This window comes from Calypte anna, chromosome Z, assembly GCF_003957555.1.
Source record: "Calypte anna isolate BGI_N300 chromosome Z, bCalAnn1_v1.p, whole genome shotgun sequence".
Taxonomy (NCBI): domain Eukaryota; kingdom Metazoa; phylum Chordata; class Aves; order Apodiformes; family Trochilidae; genus Calypte; species Calypte anna.
In genome coordinates this window covers 52,499,660-52,517,738 of record NC_044274.1, presented here as the reverse complement: position 1 = coordinate 52,517,738, position 18,079 = coordinate 52,499,660, and the positions used below count along the sequence as shown (strand labels likewise).

At 39.5% G+C, this 18,079-nt stretch overlaps 1 protein-coding gene across 1 annotated transcript in view; it reads left to right on the top strand.

Moving 5' to 3' along the window:
* MAST4 (microtubule associated serine/threonine kinase family member 4) overlaps positions 1-18,079 on the top strand; it is a 278,832-nt gene that overhangs the window by 100,730 nt on the left and 160,023 nt on the right. The window contains exon 4 of the mRNA XM_030467138.1: positions 10,484-10,558. Within this exon, the coding sequence (XP_030322998.1) occupies positions 10,484-10,558 (75 nt within the window). The remainder of the gene's footprint in view (positions 1-10,483; positions 10,559-18,079) is intronic.

Below are 18,079 nucleotides of genomic sequence, written 5' to 3'. Positions count from 1 at the left end.
AATATGTTACAAAGCAATGTTTCTGAGTCACTTGGCTTGTCCTCAAAACCTGTTTGTGGGGTTTTCTGTTTGTTATGTTTTTATTTTGTTTTTTTTTATTGTTGTTTGTTTGCTTTGGTTTTTTTTCTTTTTCCTTCTCTGTTGGTAATAATAGGAATAGTAACTGCATGGAATAACTTCACATGGACCCAGGCTGGGTTCATCTTTGGAATTCCATGGGGAGTGACAGATGGTTTTGTTAGCATAGGTTTTTACACACTTTGTCACACAACTAAAGAATCTGTATCTTTTGAATTTTTTGTAAGGTGCTTCATTGGAGTCTGATGCACTTTTGTGATGATACTTCACGTGTTGTGTTTAACATGATTTGAGATTTGTTTTCACCTACTGATACGCTTGCTACTTTCGCTTGAGAAGTCTTAAAATTTTCTGTTTCCTAAGCTAGTTTTATCAAAACTGGCCATGGGCTTTGAGATTCCTATTCATATTGGATTGAAGCAAGACTATGAAGAAATCCATCATTGTGTAGGTGCTGTAATAGAAAAAATTTCAAGTGAACAAATCTCAGGAAAACTTTACATAATGAAACTCACAATCTTAGAGAAGTGAATTGGTGGCTCTTAGTTAAAACATTGGCTTTGAGGCAGTTTTGGTAACCACTGGTTCCTGTCACTGAATGGTTTCTTTTAATTAATTTTATTTTTAGCTATCTAGAACCTGTTAGTTTTTTAGAATACCTAGCTTGTACAGTGTATTAAAGTCTGTATGTTTTGTGGAGATAAATGTTATGTTACTCATACTGTTTTTGCTCTAGAGAGCTAGAATAAAAAGTGCGCATGTTTTTACTTATGTATAATTGAATATACTTGGTGTTCTCTGCAGATAAATTATGCTGTACAAATATATCTGAAGATGTTTTTCAACTAATGCAGCTACATAATGTAACTTTATCTTCCTGTGTGAAAAACAAGAGAGAGGAGGTAAAAATTGCATTAACTTCTGTTTTAAGTTCTTTAGAAGTGAAATATTTTTGAATGCATTTTCTCTCTTTGATTTAAGTTACACTACAAGAAGAATGATACCATTTTGGTTGCCCCAAAAAGGGCCTAGTTGTGCACAAGTACTGTGGGCACGTTTGGGAATTCCGCAATCAGAATTTATGTGGAAAAAACCTGAAAATAATCTTTATCCTCTTACATTTTCTGAATACATCACTCATGGACACATCTCGAAAATTTAGGTTGAGTGGAAAATTGATTTTAGGACTTCAGTGTCTCTTATGAACACAGTCTCCTAGTTTTAAGTTACTTCTAGCTTTTCAAGATTTTAGTGAATGCAGAGAAGTAGTGCAAGAAGGAAGTAGTAATGTAAATTTAAAATTAGGTAGAGCAAAAACACTATGACTAGTGTAAAAGCTGTATTTGTGGTATGCTGATTCTTAAGTAATTCATATGTTCTTTTTATTTCTTCAAGACACAGTACTGTATGCTTAAACATTAAAGATTATCACAGTTTATTTGGTGTATGCTGAATAGGGTTATTAGACTGTATCCATGACTGTTTGACAATGATAAATAATAGTTTTTCATATTCAAGTATGAAGCTAAATTGCATTTTCTTAAGTTTTTAATCTTTTTTTAAGATTTTTTTTTAGATTTTAAAATAGAAATATAACCACCACCTTTGTGTGTGCATTTTGTTTTCTCATGCAGTTCCCATGTAGTTATTTGTGTATGTTTAGATTGAGGTATTTTGAATGTTTTTGGTAGTACTTTTATATGCTGCTTGCTTTGCGTTAACTGTAAGAATGGAACATTCCAGTTAGTTCTTTAGCACTATTCTAAAACATAGTAATGGATCCTTTTTTATTGCCTGTTTCACCCTCAAGACACCTATAATTATTTCAATATTATTTCTCTCTGATGTGGAATCTGACAAATCAATACTAAGTTCCAATACTGAACCCAATAAAGCCAGTTAGGCTCATAGGCCTGTGAAGGTGTCTCTAAGAAGATGCATAGAGAAGATTCCTGCACTTTTAAATAGCAAAGGAGCTTTTAAAAAAAAAAAAAGTTTGAAGTGCCTATTTATCATGTGTGTGCTTCATAGAATCACTGATGAAGTAATCAACAAGAATCCGGTTAATTACACGTTTTTGTTGTGCTGAGTTTAGTCTGTATGTCTTTGCTGCAAGACTGGGATACAGGAAGTTACTTCACACTAATTTTTCCTTTTCCAGTAGCTTCTATTGCTGGACAGAGTAATTGATGCAAGATACAGACCTGGTCTTAGGTGTCTGTTCTCTTGGGGAGTAGCTTTCAAGGGTTTGTTTTCTTATAGTCTAAAATTGTAAATATACACATTGTTTTTTATTGCTAGATTTGTGGCTATGGCTGTAAGAATTGCCATGTTCTTTGTAAAATATCTGACAACACAATCCTTCTTTGTTCATAAAAAATTCTTGATAGCAATTTTTATTTCTTACTGTGCTTTAGGTGTACTGAGAGATGGCTCTCTAAAAGTTTTCCTGCTCAGCCTGTAGAGCTTGGCACAGAGCCTAGTTACATACTGTATTGAAGATCTAATTTTAAGGTAATGGAGATAAGCAAGAAATGAACATTTTACTAGTTTAAAAAAACACACCCAACCAACCCCTTCGAGCCTCAGTAAACTTCAAAATGTTTTATACTTGCTTGAAAGTGGGAAGAACTGTGTATGAGAATTTGAAATTCTCTCCTGCATCCACACTTAGCAACACTAAATTACTTTCCTTCTAGGCTGGTTTTACAACAGAAAGTGATTTGAATTCAGAGAACTTTAAAGTCATGGAGACTATGATGAGAAAAGATACTACATAATTTTACCTCTCATACCAGTGCAAGGCTTGCATACATTCTTATTTTCTACCATATTGTCAGAAGGGTATGTTCCAAGCTTCTGAATATCTGCTAAAGTTGTCCAGCTCTTACTTTATGTCCTGAGTTTTCAGTGTTATTTGATGTTCTCAGAGCAAAGTACGGTTTGCTGTCTTTTGAGATTTTTATTTAAATCAGTGTTGTTGTGATGGTTTTCCTAGTTTTGTGAAACATTTTTTCTGGGGATAGAATGTATGCAGTCTCTCTCCTTCCACATCCTCTTTCTGCTATGTAGAACCAAGTTGTTTTAATGCATTATATTAAGCTTTATGGGACAAGGGATCCTTGCAAAGGCAATACTTTGTTTCCCTTTGTTTTTCCCTTTGTTTCCCTTTTTCATAGTAGTGAAAAGCTGAAGAAACAATCTCCAGCTGTAACACTGAAAACTTGAAATTAATTTACCTTTTGAGTTTTCCTAGATTTTTTTTTTCTTGCCCAGTGTTCTGCTATTGAAAGAGGGATAGTGTTTCATCTCTTTGGTACGCTGAGGCACAGAGAAAATGTCAAAAGTTTTATCTTCTCATACAGTTCAAGAACTTAAATTTTTAGTATGAAATGACTGTAATACCTGGACAAAGATTATCTGGGCACTAATCGTTTTCATGAAGCATCTGTCTAATTGAGGTGGTCTTGGTAGTGTTCAGAGATCAACAGGTGTTTTGTGGTGTATTGGAAGCAGGGGGGCCGCAGGGGTGACTGCTGGAAGCTCCCTTAGCTCCAGGTCCAGCCCGGCCTCTGGCTAAGGCTGTGTAGATAAGGGAAATAAAGGGAAAAATAAACTGAAAAAAAAAAAAAAAAAAAAAAAAAAAAAAAAAAAAAAAGACCTGGAGAGGAGGAGGTCAGAGTAATACCAGAGCAGAGATACCAAGGTTGGTGAGGAAGGAGGAGGAGGAGATGCCTGAGCAGAGATTTCCCTGCAGCACAAGGTGAGATGGCAGCTGTCCCCTTGCAGCCCATGGAGGAGCAACTGCTCGGTGGAGCAGTTCCCGAAGGACCATGGTGGGGCAGAGGTGGAGCAGCAGCCCATGAAGGATCACAGTGAGCAGCCGTGGATCTGCAGCTGTGGAGGATCACAGGTGGGCAGCCATGGATCTGCAGCCATGGAGGACCCCATGCCAGGAGAAGAGACTGTTCTGAAGCAGGCTGTGGCTTCATGAGCAGCCTGCGCTGGACCATCCCTGTTGGGAAGGACCGACATCGAAGGGGTTTGTGAAGGGCTCGCTCAGATGAGAGGGACCCCATGCAGGGTTGGGGGAAGGCGGTAAGGAATCCTTCCCCCTGGGGAGGAAGGAGCAGCAGAAACACGGTGTGGGAGCTGACCCCAACCCCCCTGCCCCTCCTCTGTGCCCTGAGTGGGAGGCAGCAGGGAAGGGATCCGGGGTTGGGAGAAAGCGAGGGGTGGGAGGAGAAGGTTTTAAGATCTGGTGATGTTTTCTCTTTCTCCTGATTAAATTAGTGTGTTTTTTCTCTTCAAGTTAGGTTTTAGTGAGTGTAAAGAAATGCTATTGCTTATGAACTGTACTGACTTTCGGAATTGTGTCATATTGTTGATAAAATCATAACTGTATAATATGGTGAAAGTTTTTGGCAGTGTGGAGTGACTGAGCTCCATATCCATCCTGCCGTACTTATTGCTTCCTTTGCTACATCCTAAAATTGGGAAGCTATTGGAAGTTGGTTGATGTACTTTGATTATGGTGTCTTGCCCCCTGGATGGCAACTGGGGAGAAAAGTCAGACCAAACATTCCACATTCTAAAGCATGACTTTTATTTCCATATTTCTTACTTGTTTTGTCTCTCTGTTGTGTTTTGTCTTTACTCTCACAGCTACATTTATGCAGCTCTCCTAAAAAGATGAGTGATAACAGCATGAAAATTTAAATTTGTGAATGACTTTGTCTTTTAGTTTTTTATTACATTGGAATAAAAAGAAAACTTTGCAACTTTGGGGCAGTTAAAAGTATTGGGGTTTGATTTTTTTTCCCATCTCCTCTTTTTATATTTTGTCTCAGAAAAGCTTTGTCTTTTTAAATATTATTTGTGGATTTGCACAGTCCTATGTTATACTTAGAAAATGTTGAACTTCTTGAAGATAAAATTCCGGTAATTTCACAACCCATTTTTATTTTGATAGACTGACACAGTCTATCAGCATGCTATTTCAAAGCATTTCTGACACATTCATTATTTTTAGCATGAATAATGAAGAACAAGCAGTCTTGCCAGAGAGGGAAGGGGGAAAGTCTTTGTATTCATTCATTATCCTGGAAAAATATGACCTATGTTGTCATACAATGTAAAACGGAAAGACTTTCCCTTAAACTTGATTTTTTAAAAGGCAGTTCTGCATCACTGTGAAGTGCTGAGGTTAACTTTCTTTGTGGAATGCTTTATGATTCCATATTTGTCTTTGATTTCTTAATGAAGTGTTGTCCCTTTACAGAAGCACTGTAGCTACTTGTAGTGTCTGTGACCTTCCTTGGGTAGTTTGTTCCAGTGCTTGAGAACCTGCTTGGTGAAGAAATTTTTCCTAATATCCAATCTAAATCTGCCCTCATACAACTCGAGACCATATCCTTTGTCCTATCAGTGGTTTCCTGGGAGAAGAGTCCAACATCCACGTTGTTACAACCTCCTTTCAGGTAGCTGTTTAGAGTAGTAAGGTCTCCCATAAGCCTCCTTTTCCCCAGACTAAACAACCCCATTTCACTCAGCTGCTCCTTCGTTGCCATTCCCCTAGCCCCTCACCAGCTTCATTGCCCTTCCTTGATGATTTTTTTTTTTATTTTATCTAAAATTTTACTTCAGTTAATCACTGACATCACTACAATGGTTCCAGGCTGTGATAGAAAGGAAATTTTTTTAAACATCCATTTTTTTAGCTATATAAAAGCTTATGTTAATAAACATAATAATAATGGAAAGAGCATTGCAAATTAAAAAAAAATAATTATTGTTTCAGGAGTATCTCCCAAAAGGAGCTACTAGTACTCACTGTAAATTTAAAGTCAGTTACACCAGTAATTTAATGTAATGTAATATAATCAAAATACATTACCATAATGAAAAAAGCCCTCTTTGATTAGAATTGTAACCAAATGTTTATGCAAGTGTTAAGCAACTGCTTCTTCTGCAACACTGATTCTATTGATAAAGGTTAGTTTGCACTACCTGCTATCTTGGATTTGCTGAGTGTGATGTAATCTTCTTAAGGATGCTAAAATCTGATTGTTTCTACCAGATATTTTTGAGTTACTGAACTGGCTCTGCATGGTGTCTTGCCAAGAGTGGAATCCTTTTTGTGAAGGCAGGGTAAAAGCCAGCTCTTGAAAAGCAGAGACAATCTTGAGAAATATTTGGTTTAATAGAATTTTATTTTCAATCAAAGAACCTTTTCAGAAATACAAGCAGGTTTATCCTGCATGTCTGGTTTTGAATTGTGTAAGACTCCTTGAAGGAATTATGTACTAGTTCTCAAAGTGAGAAAGGAAGGGGAACAATCTCATGAATTTTCATGCTCTGCCTCATGATTTGGAGCTGTCTCTTGACCCATAGTGTCTTCCCATCAGACGCATATTTTAAATAGCAGACTGCAGAGTTCATACTCACTACAGCAATGAGGGGCTGTACAAATTGGAATATTTTCGGAGAGATTTTCACAGTATTCAAAGTATCTTGGCGGAGAAACTAGACGTAGGTCTTCTGCCTCCTTTGAAGTTCAGCAGGTGGAGATTATTTTAAACCATTATGCCTCGTATCCTGGAAAAATACTTATTGGTTGTTCTGTGTGCAATATGGACAACACTGGGTAAATACTTTTTATCTTCTTTTGTTCCTGATTCCAGTGATGGTTCTCATGTTATTTATTAATTAGAACTTGCTTTCCTCTGTATGTACCTCGAAAGTGGTGTAGAGAGTACAAAGCCAGAAAAGAAGCTCTTCAGATTAATTCAAGTGCTTGGATAAGAGACAACACTGTATTTTAGAACTGGCTTTAAAAAACAGCAGTCAGAGGCAAACCCAAGATTAATCGAGTTCCAGCTGGCTCGCTCAAATACTCAGAAACCTTGATGTTCTAAGACTTCTGCACTACCTTGGTTTTCTCTGTATATGCTAGTAGAAAATGCTCATTGAATTCTATCAGAAGCGGTGTTGTGTAGAAGTGTTCCTGTTTACCTACTGTCACCCAATGACTGTAAGTAGCTTGTAAGGTTTTGTGGCACTGATGGAAGAATTGGCATATTTTTCTTGTGTGTTTTGTTTTTGCCTGCAGTGTTTTAATATTAGTTATGTTTGTTCTCAGTTCCTCCCCAAACAATTAGCAATTTGATTGAACCATCTATTTTTCCTGACTTAGTAGTCCAAAAGTAACACTGTCAGAAATAACACATCTAAATGATCAGTTCTGTGATTTGAAAGTCTGACAAATAGTGTGTTCAAGGTTTTTCTGCATTCTGTGGAATTAAACATGCATATTTGGTTACAGGGCATTTTAATTTATTCAGCATGTTATCGTAGCATGTAGTATAGTGAGTATGTTGGAAGAAGTGGTCAGATGTTTCTGTAGCAGAATATATGGCTTTCGGGACTGACAGTAATTCCTATTCAGCTATGTAAACTAATTTATTTTGCAGTATTTTTCTACAAAAGCTGTTAATGAAGAATTTAAATGTTGAAGACTCCATATTTCAATCTACTTATCTAAACTTAGCTTTGGGTTTTTGAGTTGAAGAAAGTGAAGTGTTCACTGTTCAAGGCTTTTCACAGGCTGTGGGAAGCCTGAGTTGGGAAGTACTTTGCTGTTGATGATGAAGTCAGCAGAGCTTAGTGCGTAGTTTTGCATGTGCTTAACTGTTGTGCCTAACTGTTGTTCTTCTCTGTAACTTCTGGATATATTTATTCTCTAGAAGAGTTAACAAGTAATTTTTTGACATGGTTTTCTTTCAGGTCTGCCTCAGGGCATTCCAGAGGTTGATTTCAGAAAGCCATTTAGTGTCAGTAACTAGGTTAAGATGAGGTATTCATATGATTAATTCACAGAGCTTGCTATAAGGAGAGCTGCATGAGGTAAAGTTACTCACAGCAAGCATGATACAGAAGCAGTTTATGGTTATTGCCAAAGTGTAACAGTTCTGGTGATACACAGTGTGTGTAGATAGAATTCGGTCAAACCTAGATAATTCTCTGTCAGTATCTGTCTTAACAATTTTGTTCATTTTGGTACCTTACTGTTGCTTGGCAAAACTGGTATTTGTCCCATATCCAGCTGCACTGCTATTAATAATTTGGTAGGAACTGCAGCTAATGGTTTATTGAGTGAATAGGAATGAGTTTCTAGATGCTGGTGAAAGAAAAAAACGAAGTATTTCTGGATTGTCTGTTCTCTTGGCTAGTGTTCTGACTGATAACACTGCTTGGTTCCTGCTGCTTCTTCTTAGCTGAGTGGCTTGCTCCTTTTTTTTCCCTGCGAGCCACAGCTAGCTGTTTATTCACATGGAAGATATATCTCCTGAAGACAGTTTTCTATTCATAGTTCATTGCATCCTATATATTTTCCCATCAATCTGATTCTTTTTACAAAGCCTCTCCAGTGATAGTGATGGGCCTTTTTCCTGTTGCTGGGAAGGAGTAAGAACCCCAGCCAAATCCCAGCAATGCTTCTGATCATAAAGAAGCAGATTAATGAAGTTGCTAGGCATTTTGTTCTTCTTTTTTTTGTGAGGTTTTTTGTTTTGTTTTGGGTTTTCTTTTAGTATTTTTTAAGGTTTTTATAGTTTTTTGTTTGGTTGCTTGCTGTTTTTTTAAAATCAAGTTGTTAATATTCTCTAATACCGAAAGTTTGGTAAGGTCACATAATTTGTGTTTAGGCTGAATTTTGAGATCTAGTGGAGAGCTCATTGTCGAGGGTATTTGTTTTTGATAAAAGTAATGTTTATGAAGTTAATAAGCATGTCCTTAAACTGAGTTTCTAAAATGATGGAGTGTAGATGCTTAATGTTCAGTCCTCTTTGTGACAACATAAGTTAGCTTCTGAAAATTCAGAGGCCATATTTGCTAGAATTCACACAGAAAAATAGCTTATAAATTTTCTTAATTTTAAAACAAAGCAAATGCTTAAAACAAAGCAAATGCTATTGTTTTAGATGGTTAAAACAGTGCAAGGCTGTTCAATTAAAAGTATGTATTTTGACTATCAAGAAGTAGGGAATAAACTGAACTAGTGTCCGGAAAAGCTGTTCATCCCAACACATTAATTCACAGTCTTTCTTAGGTGTGTTAGAGTAGCACCTCTTCAATATTGCATTATAATGTCTGAAGAGTATCAAGGTAATTTCAGTGAATATGTGTGAATATGTGAATGTGTGAATATGAAAGAGAAATTGAAAGAGAAATAAAATTTCTCCAATAATGTAATCAGCTGAAAGTCTGAGGAAGAGAAAGAAGGAAGAGGAAGACCAGCAAATGAAATAGAAATCTGTAGTATTGTTCTATTGTAGGAAAAGGACATAAAAGTATCAAGGTTTTCTTTAGTAACATTTCAGACCATACAGTATAGTTATTCAAAACGCATATTTTTTTTCTAAAAAATTGTAATTCTCTCTATCTCTCTAGTTTCAGTTTTACTGGGTACTTAAGCAGTTTCAGTATGTGTGTCTTGAAATGTGAGTAGCTCTAGCCATGTAGGAAGGGTTTGTGGGTCATATTGGTCCCTGTCCCTGAGTTCATTTGGAATGGATTTTGATGCGTGAGAGGGCACAAGAAGACATAACAAACAGAGACCAAATGATGCAATGTTTGAAGCCTGGGGGGCAGTCCTCCTTTTGCAGTCCTGGCAAATCCCTGTAGTCGACTGGCTGCAGTGAGATACTAAGCTAAATAAATTTGCACATGTCATGAACACTGTTGCGCTTTTATTTTTTCAATTGTGAATGGGCTTTCAAATATTTTATTCTAAAGAGTAAATACTTATCATGTGTGTTACTGTTATTTCTTAGGATTTCTCAGGAAAAGGTACTAGTCTCTGCCAGATAAAAATCTCTAAATCATAAGGTGGTTGATAGCCTGAAGAAGGTGAATCTAAGAAGTCCTGTTTTACAAGAGGAGATGCTGATCTTGGACTTTGTGTGAATCTAGCTGGGTGGAGTGGCTAGTGCCTTGGGTTCTTTTGTGTGCAACTACATAAATGGATATAGAAAATGAAAGATGATGTATATACTTGGAAGTGTGAAATTAATGTTTTTTCAACTTTAATGTGTTTATTCAGAAATTAAGTAGATACATGCATGTTTATGTGTATTTATAGTATACAATGACATGAAACATGTATGAATACAACATATGAAAGGCTTGTGAGGCTGCTTCTAGCAAAAGCTTCCTTTTCTTTGTAGTATTTGTAGGTGATATTTTTGAATTAGATTTAATAAAGCTTTTACGAAATCAGTGTAAATACAGTTCATTTAAATACTCTCCCTCTTCCTTTTCTGACATCTTCCATTCCATTCCCTCCATGATCCATTTCTCCCCTTTTCTCTCTTCTTCTTCCTCCCATTTCTCCATTCACTGTCAGGAAGGGGCACCTCAGAAGAGTCATTTCAGCTCAGCACGCCACCGTCAGAGACTAGTGGAACCAGCAGCTACGAAAGTGAGTGCCTTTATTGAGGGACCATTTTTAAAATGGAATGTCATGTCAGCAGAATATTTGTTACTAAAGAGAAGGTCTTCTGTGTGCTTGATGGGAGAATTAGTTACTGTTACTTGCCTGCAAGTGATATAATTGCTATGTTTAGAGGTGAACTTCATCACTGGAGAGATACATATCCACTTGTACTTTCCTGAAAAAGCTGGGGGAAGTTGTTTTTTGGGGGGTTTTTTTGGGTTTTTTGTGGGGTCTGATTTGTTTTTTGGTTTTTTTGCATGTATCTGCAAAGTTAAATACTCTGGTTTTATTACTTTGTGTGTTTTTTTCTGAAATGTGTGTGCAGTTGTCTCATTCTTAAACAAAAGGCTTTTAAAGTGTAAAAAATTTGTCAAGGATATGGAAAATAATCAAATAGTCTGTAATCAAGCTGGAATATGGAGTTTCAGAGTAAGAAAGCAAACAACTTTGTCATCAAAAGATACCAGCAGATCAAATAGTAGGAACTAGTTTATAAGATTATTTCACCTTTTTAGAGACATGCTTTTTCTTAACAGTACAGGAAACAGTTTTAAGATACTCAGTGAATGTGATAATATTACAGAATTTTTATTTTCTCTGCTAGTAAAATTTACAATGTATAATGCATATCAGTAGCTGCTATCTGCAGCTATTCTCTGCTAATTTTGAGTACAGCAAATATGAAAATATATCCACTATTACAAATTCCCAGAAATCCCATTCTCTGTTTTCCATTAGATTCTGATTATTTGCAGAACATATTACACTATTTACATACATTGTTTGATACAGGTTCAGTTATATTAATGGTAGTAGCCGTCGTCTCTAAAGAAAAGCCCCAGTTTTAAGAAAGGAAAAATGTGGACACACAGACTGTCTTGTCTTGCATTCTAAATTATGACTTCAGTTGCTGTTATCACAGTGATTCTTTTTGTTGCTAATGCGTTAAGTATGAGTTGTGTTTTTCTGTTTTCTGTTACACGCCACACGTTTTGGTGTGTAACAACATTTTCAGTACTATACTATCCTTTTGGGAGAATGGGGAGGGGCATTTTGGGGATTAGATACAGAAGTGAGTCGAGTATATGTTGGGTTTTTTAAGAAAAGAGGATTAATCAAGTGAAAGAGCAGGAATTTGAGTGACTGTACTGTCTCTTAAAGCAGCCTGTCCTCTTCGACAAGCCAGTTTCTTTGTGCATTAATGTACACTAGAATCAATCCAGATAGTTCCCTCAGTGTGGAAAGACAAAGGAAAAACATACCAGATTGCAGTTCTGTGGACGTAAGTTGTGCTAGCTTTAGCTCCCTCCTCTTATGTAGTGTTCCAGCAGTTTTCCACCACACCCCCAGAACCCTGCTGGTGCAGTTTTCCATCACACCCCTGGATGCACGTTGTCAAAGGTAGGTACTGTGTGACAACACCAGTCAAAGCAACCTCTGCCATAGTTGCACTTCTATTTCATTTGGAACTGAAGGACCTGAAAGGGGCTTGGCTTTCCAGGGCCCTTAGCCACTTCCCTTTCATCAGTGTCTTTGCTGCTCTGATGACATCTTGGTGCACTGGGAGTGACTCAGTTGAAAGCTTGGTGCTGCTGGATACCAGCCTAGCATCCAGGTGGGGCTTTTGTCACAAGACTGCGTTATCCTCCTCCTCACCCCCCACTACAGTTGTCAGCTGCAGAATGACCATCTGCCTGGAAAAGACTCTTCAGCACATGGTAGGAACATAGTTTTGGTTGAGTGTTTTATTTTGATTAAATGTATCTGTAGGGAAGAGAAAGGAGGCAAACAAGTGCTGCTTCATTGCCAGTACGATGTGATGAAGAATTGCAAGCTCATAGTTCCCAGCAGCATGGACCAGCCTGCAGTCTGCCCACCTGATTTCATTCCTCACTATCGATGCGAGAGAATGATGAAATCCTGCAACTTTACTCTTAGTCTTGTTCTTTGAGAACATTCCACTAGATGGGTAGTATTTCCACATGTCAATCCAATAAAACTAGTTCTGTGAGGCACCTGTACTCTCTGTGCTGATAGCCACCCCTTCTCTTCCTCCTCTCCCCTATCACTTCCCAGCAAGAATAGCTGCCCTGCTATATGTCTTAAATACAGATGTCTTTTGTTCTTACCCACTACCCATGCTGTGTTCTTGGAAACAGCTGCTACAGCTGAGAGGACTGTACTTTTCTGATCTGATTGGCCTGTACTGAGGTAATAATTTCTGAATGTTTCCCACTCCGACCTACGGTATCAAAGTCAGGGACTTGGATTATTGCTTTTTCCCCATACTTCTCATTTCCAAGAAATGTCATGTTCATCCATGATGAGTCTGCTCAGGCTGGTCCCATTGGTGGGAAGTAAGATCTGGAATGGCCTTGGAAGCTGCCCTTCAGCAGGAAGATTTGTAGTAGGGGTGGGCATAGCTGGCCACTTTGCATGTCACAGGCCCTATGGGACAGCAGTGAGAGGGGCTGGGTTCAACACCTTTTCTCAGGACTGTTGTGGCTGTGCTGAACTAGTGAGTGTTACATGGACTGAGACTACTCAAGAGAAAGGATGCAGACAAACCTGTCCAGCAATTGCTACAGCTAGCTGTGTGCTGGTGGGAGCTGTAGCCCAAGGTTACCTGAACAGATTTGGCTAGGAAGAAGCGTGGCATATGGCATGGCATAACATGCAAGGGTGATTTACTGTGTTCTTTGAAAGCCCATCTATGTTCCAAGGGCATACTTCAGAGGCTGTGTTAAACACTCATTATTTGCCATTCAGATCGCCATGAAAGCAGAGCAGGGAAGTGCTCTCAGCACAAAGCCTCTGAGAGACAAATGCTGTCTTTTTCTTATACTCCTGCTTGCACTTCCTGAATGGCCACTTTGTGACGCTTACCTGCAAACTGCTGCAAGTCAGTAGTAGTTTCATCATAGTCCTTTTACCTTTTTTCCTGTTTTATGGCATTAGGGACCCTCACCTGTAGTTGTGGCAACAACCTGGTGAGCCACTGAAGGAATCTGCTTGAAGTGCAAATAATTAAGAAAGCCCATAATGTTCTCTTACAAAGTTTTGAATCGAATTGGGTCTCCAGTCATCTCAAAAGGCAATAGCAATGCAGCTTGTGTCTAAGCCCTACCAAAGACTTAACCTGCTTATTCCATGTACCTCTGCAGACACACCTGCTGCAGTACACTGTTGTCAGCCTCCTCCAACACTTGAGCACAGAGGGTGTTGACCATTGTTCTTGGCACTTTTGGGATGAGGGAAGCTTTCCTGATGGAGACTAGGAGAACAGGGCTGAGAGTCAGATGTGCAGGTAGTTCCAGAAGTAGGAAGCTGTAGGAAGGCAGAAGAACCGGCAGAGTTTCCCCAGCAGCTTGTTCTGTCACACTGCTGGGTCTGAATTTAGTGCCTCAGGAAGAGCTGCCAGTTCCTCCTGATTGTAGGGGTAAGTGCAGAGAACCCAGCAGTCTCATGGTCTCATTGCCATCCTAGAGCAAGAACTACTTTGCCTGCTGTTTTCAGGCTGAAGATGCCAAGCTGCCATTGGAACCACATACCTCTCTTCAGGCTTGTTGATTCAGCTCTTTATAGTTTTCAAGTACATGATAAAACAAAAAACTCAAACAAAAAACCTAACAACAAACCACCAAAAAACCCTGAAAAAAACTTAATACTTTGAAATGGCATTCTCTCTTGGCTCTGTAAAGACTGGTAGCATCTGGCTTATTCCTTTTGCCTTCCTGTGTAGCAGCTGTTTGCCCAGGTGGCAGGATGTTGAGGAAGCCTGGGCTGCAGAGCTTACAGAAACAGTTGCCTGAATCAGGGCCACTGTTTGGAGGTAGAAGAAGACCACCAAAGACTGGCGGGAGGAATCACAGACTCATCAGAGTCTAACTAGTCCAACTCTCCCATTAAACCAGGATGATCTAGAGAACAATAGAAAGGACTGCATCCAGGATGGGTTTAAGTATATCCAGAGAAGGGGACTCCACAACCTCCTTGGGGAGCCTGTTCCACTGCCTTGTCACCCTCACATTGAGAAAGTTTTTTCTTCCGTTTAAACGGAACGTCCTATGTTCCAGCTTGTGCCTGTTGCCCCTCGTCCTGTCACTGGGAAATACTGAGAAGACTCCAGCTCCACCTTCCTTGCACCCACCCTTTAGATACTTATAGACGTTCACAAGATCTCCGCTCAGCCTTCGAAATCTTCTCCAGGCTAAAGAGTCCCAGCTCTCTCAGCCTTTCCTCATAGGAGAGATGCTCCAATCTACCAATCATTTTGTTGCTCTTATCTGGACTCTCTCCAGTAGTTCCCTGTCTCTCTTGAACTGGGGATCCCAGAACTGGGTGCAGTATTCCCACTCACTCAGTAAGGCAGACTAGAGGAGTGTCATGGTTTAATGCTGTGAGTAACAGATGCTCTCTAACAGATGCTCTCTATTGCCTTCCCCTCCCTGATAAAAGAAAGGAGAGAGAATAAGGGAGAGAGTCTTACGGGTGGGAAACTGAAATACAGATCTTTAAAGAAACAGTAATGATGAAAACGGGAAATTATTAAATATAGACAAATACACAGAAAAACGATACCACTTTGCTCCCCTCTTTCCTCCAGTAACTCTCAGGTCACCAAAGAGGCTGCAGGGCAGCCCTGGGAAAGTCCAGGCTGGACTCCTGGGCTCAGCCAGCAGTTGGGAGCTGGAAGCAGGAACACACAGATTTAGGTTGGTAGGGATCAGGACCACAGGCAGACGAACGGACAGAATCCTCCCAGGATGACAAAATGAACAGGAGAAGAAGGGCAAAGATGGGTGAAGGCAAAGGCTGAAGGAACTTGACCCTCATGATCCCTCAAACTCATACCAAGTATGACATGTATGGGATGGAATACTCTGTTTGATCAGTTTTTATCATTTATCTTGTCTGCTGTTCCCTAAAGGAGGGTTTCAGGTGTGTTCCCTTTACTCTCTTTCCAGAGAGTAAGATGCGCCTCAGAACTGAGCAGTGGCCTTGGTCCTGCACACCCTTCTCCAGCTGTAACTGTGAACATCGAGCATTATCACTCCTAGAAGCAGACACTGACTGAGAAACTTGCTGTTAATTTCAGCAGGTACAGCTACTTATGACAGTCTTGGCTGAAAATAGAATTACAAGACAGAAAATTTGCTCTATCCTGGCCCAAACCAGGACAATGTGAAATACTGTATTTTTTGTTTAGGAAAGCATTCTGGTGGCCTTACAGGAGTTTTTTGTTTTTCATGTCTGGTCAGTGGGTTTCCTGCAACTGGCTCCTAACCTTATGGGTATGAGAGAGCAACTGTATTTGGGATACTTAGAAGCAAAGCAGTGTATAGCATGGATGCAGCAGCACTGATTCAGAGGACTCTGGTACACCTTGCCCAGGAGATACTGCAGCTACAGTCAGCTAACTACAAGTGATTCAACTACATCTTGGAATGCATTCTGCTGATTGTCCTGGACCCAGCTGAAGTGTATTTGTGGGTTAGTGATTTTGGGTGATCTAAGGCAGCGAAATAAATACTGTGTTGATTTCTGATTTGGAAACCTTGTATTTCCTGAGGGAAGAGGATCTTGGTGTGTCCTGGCAAAGATAGTAGAGCTGTGATGGTAGCAGTGCTCTGAACTTGGCCAGCAATAAGGGTGTGTCCAGCATTATGATTGGTTGATCAATTTGATGCAAGTTGGGGAAAGCTGGGCTTCAAATAGTGATGATGAGCCTCTTCTCTCTAGAGTCCTCTTTGGATCTCAATTTTAGGGCTAACCATTGATGCCAGTTCTAGGTTCCTAGGTGAATCCCATCTGTGCAACTTTGTATCATCATTCTTTTTTTGGTCAAGCTTGGAAGTGATTGATTCTGATACCTGCAATCAAGAGAGGAAGAAATAAAAATGTTTTGGGAGAGATACCTCTTTTGGACAAATTACTTCCTCTCCGTCCATTTAGTGCTGATTTGCATCATACCATGTTTTCAGCAGCAGGCAGTGTCAGCAGTGTTGAGCAGGCTTACCTAACAGAATAGGACTTTTATGTATTTGTTGGTGTAATCACAGCACATATAGAAAGTAGGTAAAGTCAAAGAGCATAGCCTGTAGTTTGAGAGAGGTGATTAAAACTAATTAACACTTAGGAGATGTGTCTGAAAGTACGGTGTCCAGATTTCGGCCCATGGTACGAGACAAATGCTGCAGTTCATGATGTATAGAGAAGGGCCTGGGAAGTTACATTTGTTCACCATTGTGAAGGTTGAGATGGAATTTAGTGGCTGTCTTTCACTGCCTAATAGATGCGTATAGAGAGATATAAAGAGACTCACTCATGGAGATGCACTGCAAAGAGGTGAGAGGAAACAAAGGTTGTCAGAAGGAAAAATCTGATTAGATAGAGTAAATTTTTACTTCATGAAGGTGTTTTAAATGTTGGAACAAGTTACCTAGAGGGCTCTATCCTTGAAGTTATTAAAACTTTGGCTTTGAAGACTTTGAGCAACCTGTTACCACTTCAAAGTTAGCCCTACTTTGGGTGAAGTGTTGGACTTAGAGGACCTCTAGATATCTTTCCAGCCTGAGATACTTAGTGATTGAAAGGTGGTGCTTGCTGCATGCTAGTCTGTGCCAGCTCTGTAGTGATGTCTCTAGAGGTCAGTGGTCAGGGTGAACCAAACTCCAGAGAATAGAATTACTCTCTGTTACCCCTCTCCACCCTCCCAAGGGAAGATAAAAGCGCAATAAGGAAGATAGACTTAAAGGTTGGAAGTTAAAACTATATCAGGTTTATCTGAACAGGGAAGGGATTGTAACGTGGAATGATGAGCAAATACACAAATATATACAAAACTCAATCTTGAGGATCACTGATCCAAGGGTCCCTTGGGGCAGGGCTGACATGGAAGAGGGGGTCCATGGCTCTTCCCAGCACCCGATGTATTCAGATCCTGCAGAGCACGTGAGCAGCTGATGAGGGAGGAACAGAGCCTCTGCCCAAGGCCCCCGTGTGCAGCGAGGCCATAGGGAAGAAGGGAGCAGGAAGGGGCTGGGCTTCCGCTTCTGGCTTTTATAGTGGATGGAAGGAAATGGGAGGGAACACTGAACCCTCATTATTATGCCCCCTGGATCCATCAGGGCCCTGAATATTCTCTCTTTAGGTCCTGGCCCCCTCAAATGATAGCATGATGCTGAGCTCTTAAGTGGCTTTTCAGCATAGCATCTTCTGGCTGATAAGCAGCATAGGTGCTAGAAAAGATGCTAAAACATGAATTCTAACAGGTCTGCTTTGATCCACAGCACGAATTCTGATCTCAGACATACATTAAACCAGTATAGATATAGGCTCCATGTGTCTTTCCTGTACATATTTAATTACTTGCAGATGCCTTGAAACAGAAGCTTAATTTGAAGGTTTGCTGTGTTATTTGTTTTCTAGAACATCTTTGTGGGTAACATTTGTTACGAACAAAGGTAGACAAGAATAAAGAAAGTTTTGTAGTAGTACAATCTG